Source organism: Centroberyx gerrardi, chromosome 8 (assembly GCF_048128805.1).
Source record: "Centroberyx gerrardi isolate f3 chromosome 8, fCenGer3.hap1.cur.20231027, whole genome shotgun sequence".
Taxonomy (NCBI): domain Eukaryota; kingdom Metazoa; phylum Chordata; class Actinopteri; order Beryciformes; family Berycidae; genus Centroberyx; species Centroberyx gerrardi.
In genome coordinates, this window is record NC_136004.1 from 31,512,249 (window position 1) to 31,526,260 (window position 14,012).

Here is a 14,012-nt window from a genome sequence, read left to right on the forward strand (position 1 = left end):
GCTGCTGCTAATCTTTAATCTTTTTTTTTTTTGTGGTCGAATAAATGAGTTTTCCGGTTTTTGCCTTTGCGTCACCCGTCAATTTTCTCCAGTCGCTGTGATGATAATGATGCGGTCGTTAAAGAGTTCTGGTGACCGGCGTGGTTGAAGTCCTGAGTCTCTCAGTGCAGTTTTAGTTTGGGGGGGAAAAAAAAAAAAACATGGCTTCAGCCCTAACACTGGGTCTGACAGAGAGATGAAAATATACGCTGTTGATCCAGGAATCCCCAAAAGAAATCACTGTAATATTCCTGTAATATTCACTAGGCCTGAAAAAGAGAAAAAACAAGTCATACAGTTGATACACAAATCCCTCACAAAAATCACTATAATACTCCTATAGGACTTATAGTATGTCTGTGGTATTCAATGTAGTGAATTTATTGTGACTTAACTGTACTTTGGTATTTTTTTTTATCTCCTATGGTATTACTTTAGGTTTTTCTTTACGTTTTTTTCTTTTTTACTTATAGCAGCTGCATGATATTTTAGTGATGTTAGTATAGTATTCCTGAATTTCCCCAAGGGGATTAATAAAGTGCTATCTTATCTTATAGTAAATTATCATTACTATAGTTCTTTTACATAAGGATACTTGAAGGAAAAACACTGTTTTAGCCCTAACACTAAAAGAAATAAACTAAAATACATGCGGTCGATACACCAGTATCTCACAACAAAACACAATAATATTCCTATAGGACTTACAGTATGTCTGTGGAACTCAATATCGCATATGTTTATAATGACCTATAGATCGTATTTTTTTTAATCTCCTATGGTATTACTGTAGGGTTTTGACTCATAAAAATATGACATTTCTTGACTCATAGAAGCTGCATGACATGTTAACATAACAAACATTGCTTTGGCCCCTAACAACACTCAGTCTGACATGTTGACCCAGTCGGCCTCTTTCTGTTTCATAACTGTCATTTCCAACCGCTGCATTCCAGGTGGAGATGAGAGAGTTTCCACACAGACGGAGGAGAGACTTTACTCCCTCTGTAATCTGTCTGTCTCAGCCGCAGCTCTGTCACCTCCCAGTAAACAAAACAATATGTCAGCGCAAGGTATGAAGTCCGGTACACAAATGATAAATGCAAACATGAACCGATGTGAACTTAAAGGTGCGTTAAGTCATCTGTGGCCTTTATCGACCTCTGCTGGTGAGCAGCAGGAACTACAACAACATGGACGGACCCAAAGCTTCAGCAAAAACAATAACAACAGTGAGTTGAAACTGCAGTGGGAGTGGAGTCTTTGTTCCAAAACTGAGTGATATTTGAAAGCCAGAAATGTCAGCACTTGGTCTAGTAATCATTGAGTCTTTGGTATTGATCAAAAACCCTAATCGGAGATATATTATGGTCATATTGTGCTATAATAAGTGAATATATTATTTATTTGTGTTACTTTTCAACATAATAAGCTTTGTTATATCAGGGTTAGGGTTAGGGTTAGAAAGTAAGAGAAAATGAGTGACACAAAAAGCATGAATTAATGCACTTCTGAAAATATGATTGATTTTTGTTTCTATTGGTGTCTGTTTGACGAAAAGTGAGGTTTAAAAGCTAGAAATATCAACACTTGGCCTAGTAATCATTGAGTCTTTGGCATTGATCAACAACCCTATCAACTCTAATCACAGATATATTATGGTCATTTTGTGTTAAGATAAGATAAGACAGCGCTTTATTGATCCCCTTGGGAAAATTCAGGAAATAATAATGTGTTATAATAATAATAATAATAATAATAATACATTTTATTTGTATAGCTCTTTTCTAAATACTCGAATATGCTTTACATGGTAAACGAGATCCACAAAACACATAACAGACAATATCAATGAAATAAGACGAATAAGAGAATATAAAGTTAATATATGACTTATTTGTGTTAATTTTCAACATAATAACCTTTGTTATATCAATATGCCTTGCCATTAACATATATTGTGTTGGAAAGTAAGACTAAATGAGTGACACAAAAAGCTTGAAGTAATGCACTTCTGAAAATATGATTGATTTTTGTTTATACCGGTGTCTGTTTGCCTTATGATGAGAGTTTAAACTCCTTTTCATTTACAGCTACATCACTGCTTGTCATTATAAAGCATTATATTGTAAAGTTACCGAGTTCTGGCGTCGTCACATTTCAGTATGAGGAGATATTGAACCAACAGTTCATGTCAGGCCGAGCAATTAAAAAAGTGATAATCTCAGCAATGTTTACAAAACGTCAGGCCGAGCCGAGGCCAAAGGTCAGATCACTCAACCACGACCGCTGCTTACTTTGAACTGTCGCCATCATTTAAACATCACTGCTCCAGCCTTAAAGAGACGACAGGAGAGGAGAGGAGGAGCTTTGGACACACGGGATAACAGGCGCAGTCAGAGAAGACCGGGAACAGACCGGGAACAGGCTGGAACCAGACTGGGAAGAGACTGCAAACAGACTGCAAACAGACCGGAAACAGACAGGAAACGGGCTTGAAACGGATCATCTGCCGCCGCCAGACGTCAGCACCATGCCGCTGGAGCTCTACCTCGATCTGCATTCCCAGCCATGCCGCTCGGTCTTCCTGTTTGCCAAGAAAGTTGGCATTCCCTTTGAGTACAAGTCTGTGGATCTGGCCTCAGGTAGGCCCAGACCGCCACATGCAATGGAAATGTGATGACACTCTGTTTTAGAAATATCCAGAGTTGTTTTATGTATCTTGAGACGGGGTTTTAGTTAAAGTTATGCATTCAAATTTTAGTTTTTCGGGTTTTTGGAACTGTGTGGAGTTTGCAGAAGTGCAGAGTTGAATGTCCGGAAAACTTTGAACTTGTTACATGAGCAGCAACACTTGAAATATGCAAAGAAAGAAATGCATAGAACGGCTTTCACAGATTTAGTTACACCTATGCATTCAGATGTTAGTTTGTTTTTACTGTTTTTGAGTTTTTGTAACTGTAGAAAACAGTTTGCAGCAGGACGGAGTTGAACGACCTGCAGACTGTGAACTTGTTATATAAGCAGCAGCATCACTCACTGGGCCTCCTGGGTTAGAAATCCTGCTATCAGTTCACATTTTTTACATTTTATTCATTTAGCGGATGCTCTTTCCAGTGAGGTCAATGGTAGAATAAACTTTAAGTAGGTCACCGACATTACAAACAACCAGTAGCAAGGAGGTCAAAGGTCACAGTGATCGTGTATGATAGTGAAGTGCAGGAGGAAAGACAGAGGGGTTTTTTTAGGTGAGAGAGAGGCATTTGAGAGCAAGTAGAAGAGTTAGTAGCTATCTTTCAAAAAGCACCAGAATTTATTTTAAATTTGTACTATCAGACATTTTCTAGTGAGTAGATATCACTTTCTATTCCAAATGGTGTATATCTCATTTTTGAACAACAACAACAATCTTCATTCATGTATGTATTTATGCATGTATGTATCTATTTGTCTGACTGTCTATTTACATTTTCATTTTCCCATCACTGCCTCAGGTCAGCAGTTCGGTGAGGAGTTTGGCAAAATCAGCGTGGTGAGGAAGGTTCCTGTGATGAGAGATGGCAGCTTCGTTCTTACAGAGAGGTACAGCACACGGTTCAGCTTTAACAACAAAATAGAAAGTAGGGTTCGACCGATATGGACTTTTGAAGGCTGATAGCGATACTGATAATTTTAGATAGAAGCTAGAATATCTTTAAATGTGAATGGGCTGTATCAGTCCATCTGTCAAATGTGATGTTTCAGACACCGCTGGTCCAATTTTGACAAAACGTGGACGGATGATGATCTTCGCAGTGTGTTCTGGTGTTTAAAATCATTACACAGATTGTCCTGATGGGGGAGCTGTAATTAAAGATCAAAAATTCTAACTTTGAAAGGCCCGAACTCCTACACCGATAAAGTCCAGCTGACACAAAACTTGCTGCACAAATCCAGCAATTCTTATAAATTACGTGATATCTGGTACGATTTTGACAAAATTTCCAGGGATAACACATTTTCACACTGTGTTGTGGTGTTTAAAAAAGTACACTGATTGGCCAAAAGAGGGCGCCATAATTTAATATAAAAATTTAAGCTCTTATACTATAAGTCTGATCAACACACAAATCCAGCTACTGTTACAAATTACACTGATTGGCCTAATAGAGGCGCTATAATTAAAAGTGAATATTTCAAACTTTGAAAGGCCATAACACCACCGGGCCAGTTTGGATGAAACTTGGAGAGATGATGCATCTTGTTACTGATTGGCCCGAGGGCTGCCTGCATCATTCGTAGGGGACGACATTTTTAGTGTATTTTATTGCTGCGTGATTCTCCTTTTTTTTTGTTGCTTTTTTACAATATATTTATTGATTTTTACATGAAACAACTGAACAAGTATAACATGCACGTAACAAGAAATGGCACAGTAGGCAATCCATTTAGCATGAGGCAATGACTCAAAATCTTGAAAAAACAGTTGGTTAATCGTGTTCAAATAATATATATATATGTATATATATAAAAAAAGGCAAATTCAAGTAAAATAACACAGACTAAGACCATTTAGTTTGAGGTATTTGAGTGATTTGAATTTGATTTTGAGGATACATAAATTCTTTAGGTGGGATGTGGGATGTCAAGAGTATAAAGATATATATACTGTATAATATATACAATCCAGTAAGACCCATACATATACAATATGTTAATTTTCAACATAATAACCATTGCTGTATTAATATCCCTTGCTATTAACATATATTGTGTTGGAAAGTAAGACTAAATGAGTGACACAAAAAGCATGAAGTAATGCCCTTCTGAAAATATATAACTACATCACTGTCATTATAAAGCATTATATTATAAAATTACCAGGTTCTGGCGTCGTCACATTTCAGTATGAGGAGATATTGAACCAACAGCTCATGTCAGGCCGAGCAATTAAAAAGTGATAATCTCAGCAATGTTTACAAAACGTCAGGCCGAGCCGAGGCCAAAGGTCAGATCACTCAACCACGACCCGGTAAGACCCATAACATCCCCAACCTCATATTATACCTTTGTTTGGGGTGATACATTACAAAATATGACCAATATGTCCCATTTCTAGAAAGTCCATAAACGGCCTCTATATTTTCTCCCTTTAAGAATGTAGGTAAGCTTCTCCGTCACAATACATGATGACAATTCCTTGACAAACTGGCTTATACTTGGTTTGGTCACGGTTTTCCATGAAAGGGCAACAACCCGTCTTGCTTGTAATAAGCATGAGTCTGTCAGAGCCTGATGTTTGAGTGATTCTCCTCATTTGTTTTGACTCTCTGCTGCAGTGTTGCCATCCTGAAGTACCTGGCGGAGAAGTTTGCGGCCTCGGTGCCGGACCACTGGTACCCAGCAGACCTGCAGCGGCGAGCGCGGGTTAATGAGTACCTGTCCTGGCAGCACGGCGCCGTCAGAGCACACGGGTCAAAGGTCTTCTGGTTCAGGGTACGACTGTGCTGGAACATGACCTACTTCACTAGATAACGTGTTACATCATCTGTGTTGCTGCTTAAGGGTTGTGTCTTTCTATTTTTAACAGTTTTTCTTTAAGTGTGTTTCAAATTATTGCCCCCTTATATTTTTTTACTATTTCTTATTTTTATGGCTTTTTGTAAAGTACTTCGTAGAACTACTACTACTACTACTAGTAATAATGATAAAACTACTAAACCTAAAACTACTACTAATGCTACTACTGCTACTGCTGCTACTACTAGTGCTACTACTACTACTACTAATAATAATGATATATTTTCATAAAAGCCTATTACTAAATATCTCTCCTGCAGGCTCTCATTCCCATCATAACGGGCTCGGACGTCCCGAAGGAGAAGATGGACTCTGCTCTGGAGGATCTGACTCAGTCCCTCAACCTGCTGGAGGAGAAATTCCTGCAGAACAAACCGTTCATCACCGGAGAGAAAATCTCTCTGGCAGATCTGGTGGCAGTAGTGGAGGTTATGCAGGTAATACACTACTGCTACTACTACTACTACTATTACTACTACTACTACTGCTACTACTACTACTACTATTACTACTATTACTACTGCTACTACTACTACTACTGCTGCTGCTTGTAAATCAAATTTAGTGTTGTTATTATCCTTAAAGGTCCAGTGCAATGAGAATTGCATTTCTCAATTTCATGTTATAATTTAACAAAGGACCTGTTAATCTAAAGTTACCCAAATTATTATAACAGTCAGCATTGTGGAAATTTGAAAAACTCTCCTGGTTTCAACAGAATCAAACAGATTAAAATTCCAATCTACTTCCTGGTTTAAGTGATGTCACCTACACCCAGGTTTTAATGAATACTCTGATTGGTTCGACGGTTTGCATAGTCAATGAAGTGTCCCATAGTCTGTCAGACAATAGCCAGCCATCTACTTGCCAAACTAGCCCAAATCTCTGTAAATAATTTCCTGAAGACACGACTGAAGTTGTTTCCCTTCCCGTTGCAGCCGGTTGGAACCGGTCTGGATGTGTTTGAGGGCCGGCCGGCGCTGAGCGCCTGGAGAGACCGGGTGAAGAAGGAGATCGGCGGAGACTTGTTCGACGAAGCCCACAAGGTCATCATGAACGTGGACAGCCTCCCGCAGACCTTCCAGGACAACGGCATGCTGGAGCTGCTCAAGCCGCGGCTGCAGAAGATGTTCAACTGAGGATGTTTCTGTCTGACGGGCAGAGATACTCTGACTGTCACCGCTGTCAAAAACAGTCTAAATTTGTTTTAATTACATCCTGTGCAGATTTGACAAGCATGGAGAATTCATTTGGCTATTTACAGATCTTGGAAAATTTGGAAATTGCAAAAAACAGTCTGGAAGGGTACTGAAAAATGTTCAAGTGCGTTCAGTCCTATTTATCACAATGATACATTTGTATATTTGAGATTTATTTTTTCAGATTCCATTAATCATCTATTGATCCCCCAAATTAATCTTGTGACCCCTTATGGGGCACCGACCCTCAGGCTGGAAACCTCAGCTTGACAGAAGGACGAAGCTTCATGAACCCATGTTCCTACCATGCTTATGGATACTGTATTGTATGAATGGACATTTCTCATCACCAGTTCACACAATGATAAATTAAAATAATCCATCCAAATAATAAAACAAAAAGACGGAGTCCATTTTTTCCATTCATGACTGACATTTCTGCTTTCTGACATTTTTATTTTGACAAAGACAAATGAAATTACAGTCTGTGGCAAGTCTATTGACTTATACAGTATATTCAAAACAATTTCACAGAGAAATCAATGTCATGTGTTTTTAAAAAGTAACAACAGTCTTATTACACAATCAATGATCTGAGTGATCTGAGTCTAGATTAGTACAGTCCAGGCTCAACACATTTAGTCAGCAGAAAAGTCTCATATCATATCATATATAGTAGTAGAATTAACAAATATTGACTGTCACCACTGATACTGACCGTTCTCATAATTGCTGCAGTAATTTTGTCACGTATCATAATCAAATTTCTTTCCAGTTTTGGATTGAAGCTGCCGATAGCCGTTATTCAATTTGGAGATTTTTACGCTCAAAGAATTCCCAAAAATGACAAGCATTCTGTGTTTTGTAGAATTGTACTCGTGTCAGGGTGGAAAAGCCTCTGAAATAACATTCAGTCCATCATGGGACACTAAAACTCTCCACTAAAACCCAGACTGATGAGAGTCTTTTAGTGTCAGCAGCTCTTTAAGGCAGAGTGACACCACACCTGTTCAATGGCAGGGAAACACATTAGTGAAACATTAGGCCTTTAAATGAAGACTTAATTTACAAGACACATTATTGAACAATTAAATGAATAAATGAAATGTGCAAAGAAAATAAAATTGCAGTGCAATTTTATATAATACTAATACTAGCCTAATACTGATAATACTAATACTACTACTACTACTTCTAAGAAGAAGAAGAAGCATAATCATGGAGGACACCAATTTGCCGATATCCGATTTTTAATAACATCCATATTGGCCCAATATATTGGTCTTACCTTGTTTGAAATCATTCAAGAATAAGGACTTTAATAAACTTTCGTAATTCATAGCTTAGCAAAGAGATAATCAGATAAATAATTAGATTAATTATATAGATAATTCCACGTATCAAACCGTCCCTGTCACTCCGCTTTTCTCCTCAGCACTTCTGCTCGATGCGTTCGGCTGCTTCGCTCTGCAGAGCAGCGCCTGCAGCTTCTCTCTCAGGTTCTTGTTGGAGTTGCTGAGGAGAATCGCGGACGCAATGCAATAAAAGGAAGAGCCGAGAAACAGCACGTCCGCGCTGAGTCCGGAGGCGAAGGTGGCGTGGAAATAGTAGAGGGAGACGGTGAGCAGCGTGGTCACGTAAACGCCGACCAGCGCCACCGTCAGCCTGCACACCAGCAGGTAGGAGTCTGCGCTGTGGAAGCCGCTCTGGTTCTTCTTCATGGACCAGGTGTGCTTGCAGAGGAAGACGACCAGCCTCAGCGAGGTGGGCAGCATCGTCATCAGAGGCATCAGGGCGAGGTAGCAGATGAAGACGACCACGTACGCCTCGACGTCCACCCAGGAGGGGAACTGAGGCTTCCTGACCACACAAGCGGCGTTTTCCGTAACGTTCATATCCTCGTTCCGGTAGCGGAGGTAGAAGAAGGGCGTGAACATCAGGCAGGAGGTCAGGACGGTCGCCGCCAGGGTGACGCCGACGACGGCCGAGATGTTCCTCTTGACGGCCCCAAAGAGAGGCGAGGAGAAGCTGAGAACCCGGACGCAGTAGAGGACGCTCAGCCAGGCGACGGACCAGAAGCTGACGGAGCTGCTGCTGAGCCACAGGAACAGGACGCCGCAGAAGAACGGCGGCAGGTCCGGCCGGCAGAGCGCCCCGGCCCACAGCGAGGCCACCAGGGCCAAGGTGGACAGCTGCAGCAGGACGTTGGCCAGCGAGATGAAGCAGATGATGACGGCCGCGGTCCGGACGCCGCCGGACCTCCACTGCTGGGCCAGCGTGGCGAGCAGGTTGAAGACGTTGCACAGAACTCCCAGAAGCACCAGGGAGGCCGTGCCGTACAGCTTGAGGTCGGCAGGTCCGAGCATCGTGGAGAGAGAGGCGGCTGAAGTCCTCCTGGCTCTGGAGGAGACTGACATGCACACCGTCCTGACAGAGGAACATGAAAACACCCTGCATGCAAATCTGTTCCTGTGAGTCACCGGGCCGGACCTGATGTCGCTGCATATGAAAATACAAATTAGACCAATCACTGTGCTTCGTTATGCATTTATGGAAGTGATCAAGGCAGTACAGGCCTCTACTATAAACAGAATAATTAAAGATTTTGTAAGGGACCTTTAATTATGTCTGTGTGTGTACGTGTGTGTTCGGGTGTGTGTATGCTAATGCATGTAACTGTGTTTGTCTGTGTGTACAGTATGCTTGTCTATGCATATGTGTGTGTGTCTGTGTACATGCGAGGGTGTCTGTTTTGTTACTGTGTCTGCATGTGTGTGTGTATCTGTACATGCTGTCATTGTTCTGTTGTTGTTGTTGTTGTTGTTGTTATTGCGTTTACTCAGTAATGTTCTGGTTTTATTCCTCTGCGCTCAGGTCATGGTCCTTTCCCGGCATTTGCATTTCCTTGACATGAATTTACATTTCATTCATTTAGCTGCTGCTCTTATCTTCTTATCTCGATAAGCAGCACAGCAGAATAAGATAAAATTGCTAGATAAGTAACCAATAGTATGAGGGTCAAAGGTCAAAGCCACAGCATCCTAACGAGCACATTCACACGAAGGCTGTTCTGATCTGTTTTTCTGAACTCCTTTAATTGGTTGGTTAGTCCAGGTGAGAACGATGACCTTTGAACTCTGGTGGCACCAAATAACGGCACCGAGAGTCTCAGTCCTCTAACAAGAGAACTGCGGTGCGGATCGTTAATCCATCCAATTACAGGAAACCACCCCAAGACGCAAGGGATTATGGGTAGAAGGAGACGGATGCGGTTCCTCATGCTTGGAAAGCCTAGCAGAACAAAATGAAGTCTGGACTGATGCTCATATTCAGCTACTTCTTCATGTGTTCTTAACTGGTATGAACACCACAGAAGAAGAGACAGACAAGTCCAGCATGTTAGATAAAGTCACAGGAACTGGAATCAGATTTGTTTTGACCAAAATCTTTAACCTGCAGGATGACAGGTTAAAACTCTGTCCAATAAACAAGCTACTTGTGAGTCACGTGACCTTTGTTTACAAGCCCTGGTTCACTTGTTATTGGACAGTGTGAACCTAAACCACCCAAATACAAAAAATATAACAACGTAAACTTTTCCACTATGGTTCGGACCAAAGAAAATAAACTGTAGGCGTGATCGTACTCATAGATGTAACAAATGTTCTTGTGTCCCACCCACAGACTGTAAAAAAAACAGACCCATGTCCACCCAGGTCCCATCTATGAAAAGCATGCTGGGTAAAGAGATAAGAGCCAGAGTGTGAAGCTAGAAAAAAGAAGACAAGGACATTTCACATTCTCTGTAGGCAGAGAACAGAGGATTTCCCTTTGGGGATCAATAAAGCATCAGATCTGTTATTATTACATACCTTGGTCGTTTGCATTTCCGCTCTCATCCAGACCGACTTACTGTAAAATGAATGAGCAGGTAGGAGTTCAGTGTCTCGCTCAAGGACACTTGATTGAACCTGGGATTGTTTGGTTACGGGACAGTGTATGTTTGACATGTATGTACAGGAACCTGACGAAGACCTTCAGCGACTGGAGCGATAAGAACTGCCTCCTACTGAACACCTCCAAGACCAGGGAGATGGTGGTGGATTTTCGCAGGTCTAAGCCCCCTCTCCAGCCAGTCAACATTCGAGGGGTGGACACTGAGGTGGTGCAGACTTATAAATACTTAGGTGTGCATCTGGACAACAAGCTGGACTGGTCCCTGAACACAGATGCCTTCTACCGAAAGGGGCAGAGCCGGCTCTTTTTCCTAAGGAGGCTTAGGTCCTTTGATGTCTGCAGTAAAATGCTGCACATGTTTTATCAGTCGGCGGTGGCAAGTGTCCTCTTTTACGCTGCGGTCTGCTGGGGAGGCAGCATGAAAGACACCAGGCGGCCGGACAAGCTGGTGAAAAAGGCCGGCTCAGTGCTTGGCGGGAGGTCGGACTCACTGGGTTAACTGTGGTGGAAAGATGCACCCGGAGTAAGGTGCAGGCCATCCCGGACAATGTCGGTCATCCCCTCCACAACACCCTGGCAGGCCAGAGAAGCAGCTGCAGCGGACGGCTCATCTCGCTGCGCTGCAGGACTGAACGGTTCAGGAGATCCTTTGTCCCCACGGCCGTCAGACTTTACAACACCTCAGTCAACAGCAGGGGCTCATGACCTTGGCTGCTGGACTCTGTGAAATATTCTGTGAAATATTACTACTGGACTCTGTGTAGGCTTGACTCTGTCAAGGACTGTGTGGACCCTGTGCAATAATACTACTGGACTCTGTGCAATAATCCTCAAGGACTATGTGGTACTTTTTATTGGCACCTTTTATTCATTTATTTATTTATTTATTTATATGAATCTTTGCTTTTAAGTAATTTTGGTTTTTAACCCTGTGCATGCTGCATTACCTTCTTTTATTGTGTATTTTCTCTAATCTATAGTTATATGTTAATACAGATTGTGTGAGCTACTGGACACCTGAATTTCCCCAAGGGGATGAATAAAGTATTTATCTATCTATCATTCTATCATTCTATCTATCTATCTATCTATCTATCTGTCTATCTGTCTATCTATCTATCTATCTATGTTTCTGTAGAGATTCACTGTGATTATGTGATTTGTTGAATGCCTCGCTCCAAGCCACTTTTCCCACCGGGTCCCATGAGTTCTTGAACTTGAACGGGAACACCAGATTCCTTGGTTTTGTTTCCAAACCAGACAGAAGTGTCATGTTGTCACGTTTTCATGACGTTATGGAAAGATATTTTGCGTTTTCCTTCAACCCCTCATTTAAATCTGCCAGTCAGCTGATATTTACCCATTCAAATTTCTCACAGAAGTCGTGCGCTTTTCATTTGGGTCGATGAAAGTGCTCAAGATCAGAAAATGTCCCTCATGCTCTTGTCTGTGCACACAGGATGAGGAAATCCTTGCTGACAGTTATAGCCAGTGGCTGTTTATGTGAATTAATGTGAAGTCTCAATGATTCAGATCCATCTGACAACAAGCAGCACTGCCATCTACAGCATGTATATAGGTAGAGCTTAACTTGTGATCTGATTTTCTTGCACTTCTGTTGTGTTAGTCATGCTTTATACTAGCAACGTTATATTATTATATATCATCATCTTATATATCATCATATCAGAGGTGGGGACATGACTTGGACTCGAGTCCCAGTTTTAACTGCTTGAGACTTGACTTGATGCATGAAGAGAAGACTTGAGACTTGACTTGACTTGGGTTCTGGTGACTTGGGACTTGACTCTGACTTGTACTTTGATGACTTGAAAAGGTTTCTAAAGTCTTGACTTGAGATCTTGTGTTTGTGTAAATGACTTAGATTGAAAGTGATGAGATTTGTTCCAGCGGACGACTGAATTTAAATTCTGTTTTCTGAATTTGTATGGAATGATTGAATTTATTGAAGTTGAAACTGATTATAGAAATCAAACTCATGATGCTCTTACCAAGTTTTTATCCTATTGAAACCATATTGCATTGAAAAGTCCTAGATATTTAGTTTTCTTTAAGATATTAAATTGATACTGAACTCTGACTTGACTTGCTGTTCTACATTTATACTTGAAATTTGACATTAATGACATGGACTTCACTTGGACTTGACTTTGTAATCTACATTTAGACTCGAGACTTGTGCCTCAAGACTTGAGACTGACTTGAAAGTCCTTTTCTCATCGGTCCTGAATGTTCCCTCCTGTGATTTAGTTAGATATGACTTGCAAATAAATGTGTGGAGATTTTCACTTGATTTTTGCTTCAGGGCCTTGAAAATCCTTGACAGTCTGTGGATTAGACAAAAATAAAAATAAGACCTTTAAAGTTTTGGAAAATGTTCTTAAAATAGCATATTCCTCAGTCAGCCTCAGCTCTCTGGATCAACTCTTCCCATCCTGAGGAAAACCCTGCAGCTTCAACATGAAGGATTCATCCAGGATTTCTGGACTTGACAAGATCAGGAGTAAACAGACATGAGATTGGTCTAACTGACCAGAGTCGTGTCTCACCACAAAACATGACGAGAAGTTTGAGTCCTTAAATTTCAACAAACAAAGCCTTGAAAGTCACTGAAAAGTCCTTGAATACTAGTAGTAGTGGTAGTAATAGCAATAGCAGTAGTTGTTGTCGTCGTAGTACCAGTAACAATTGTTATTGTTTTAGTTACAGTAGATGTGCATTATGATGTGTTATGTTAGTGTATTGTAATGAGTAGTGTGAATGTGTATTTTTGTATTGTCACCATGTAAATTATGTGGACCCCAGGAAGAATAGCTGCTGCTATGCAAAAGCTAATGGGGATCTTAATAAACAAACAAACAAACAAACAGTAGTAGTAGTAGTAGCAGTAGTAGCCTAGTAGTAGTAGGCTAGTTGTTGTAGTAGCAGTAGGGTCCTAGTAGTATTAGCAGTAATAGTAGTAGTAGCAGCAATAGTAGTAGTTTTTGTAGTAGCAGTAGCAGCAGCAGTAGTAGTAGCAGTAGGTAGTTGAAGTAGGCTAGTATTGTAGTAGTAGTAGCAGTAGTAGGCTAGTAGTACTAGCAGTTGTAGTAGCAGTAGCAGCAGCAGCAGTAATAGTAGTAGTAGTAGTAGCAGTAGTAGCAGTAGCAGCAGTAGTAGTAGTAGCAGCAGTAGTAGTAGTAGTAGTAGTAGTAGCAGCAGTAGTAGTAGTAGCAGTTGTAGTAGCAGCAGTAATAG

The 14,012-nt window shown here is 41.0% G+C and overlaps 2 protein-coding genes across 2 annotated transcripts; one reads left to right on the top strand and one right to left on the bottom strand.

Moving 5' to 3' along the window:
- Window positions 1–2,430: 2,430 nt before the first annotated feature.
- gstt1a (glutathione S-transferase theta 1a) lies at window positions 2,431–6,738 on the top strand. Its single transcript, XM_071909897.2, has 5 exons — window positions 2,431–2,684; window positions 3,534–3,621; window positions 5,358–5,514; window positions 5,859–6,035; window positions 6,537–6,738. Exons 1-5 carry the CDS (start codon window positions 2,573–2,575, stop codon window positions 6,735–6,737), a joined length of 735 nt encoding a protein of 244 aa, XP_071765998.1. The 5' UTR covers window positions 2,431–2,572; the 3' UTR covers window position 6,738.
- A 1,459-nt stretch (window positions 6,739–8,197) lies between these two features.
- Window positions 8,198–9,163, bottom strand: tas2r200.1 (taste receptor, type 2, member 200, tandem duplicate 1). The gene has a single exon (XM_071909916.2). The coding sequence runs from the start codon at window positions 9,161–9,163 to the stop codon at window positions 8,198–8,200; it is 966 nt and encodes a 321-aa protein (XP_071766017.2).
- Window positions 9,164–14,012: the final 4,849 nt, after the last annotated feature.

Excerpts from the sequence above, each read along its gene's own strand:
- tas2r200.1 (XM_071909916.2), bottom strand. The coding sequence starts at position 9,163 with ATGCTCGGACCTGCCGACCTCAAGCTGTACGGCACGGCCTCCCTGGTG.
- gstt1a (XM_071909897.2), top strand. The coding sequence starts at position 2,573 with ATGCCGCTGGAGCTCTACCTCGATCTGCATTCCCAGCCATGCCGCTCG. Across the intron at positions 3,622-5,357 it reads AGCTTCGTTCTTACAGAGAG|TGTTGCCATCCTGAAGTACC; the intron begins GTACAGCACACG and ends TCTCTGCTGCAG. Across the intron at positions 5,515-5,858 it reads CAAAGGTCTTCTGGTTCAGG|GCTCTCATTCCCATCATAAC; the intron begins GTACGACTGTGC and ends TCTCTCCTGCAG.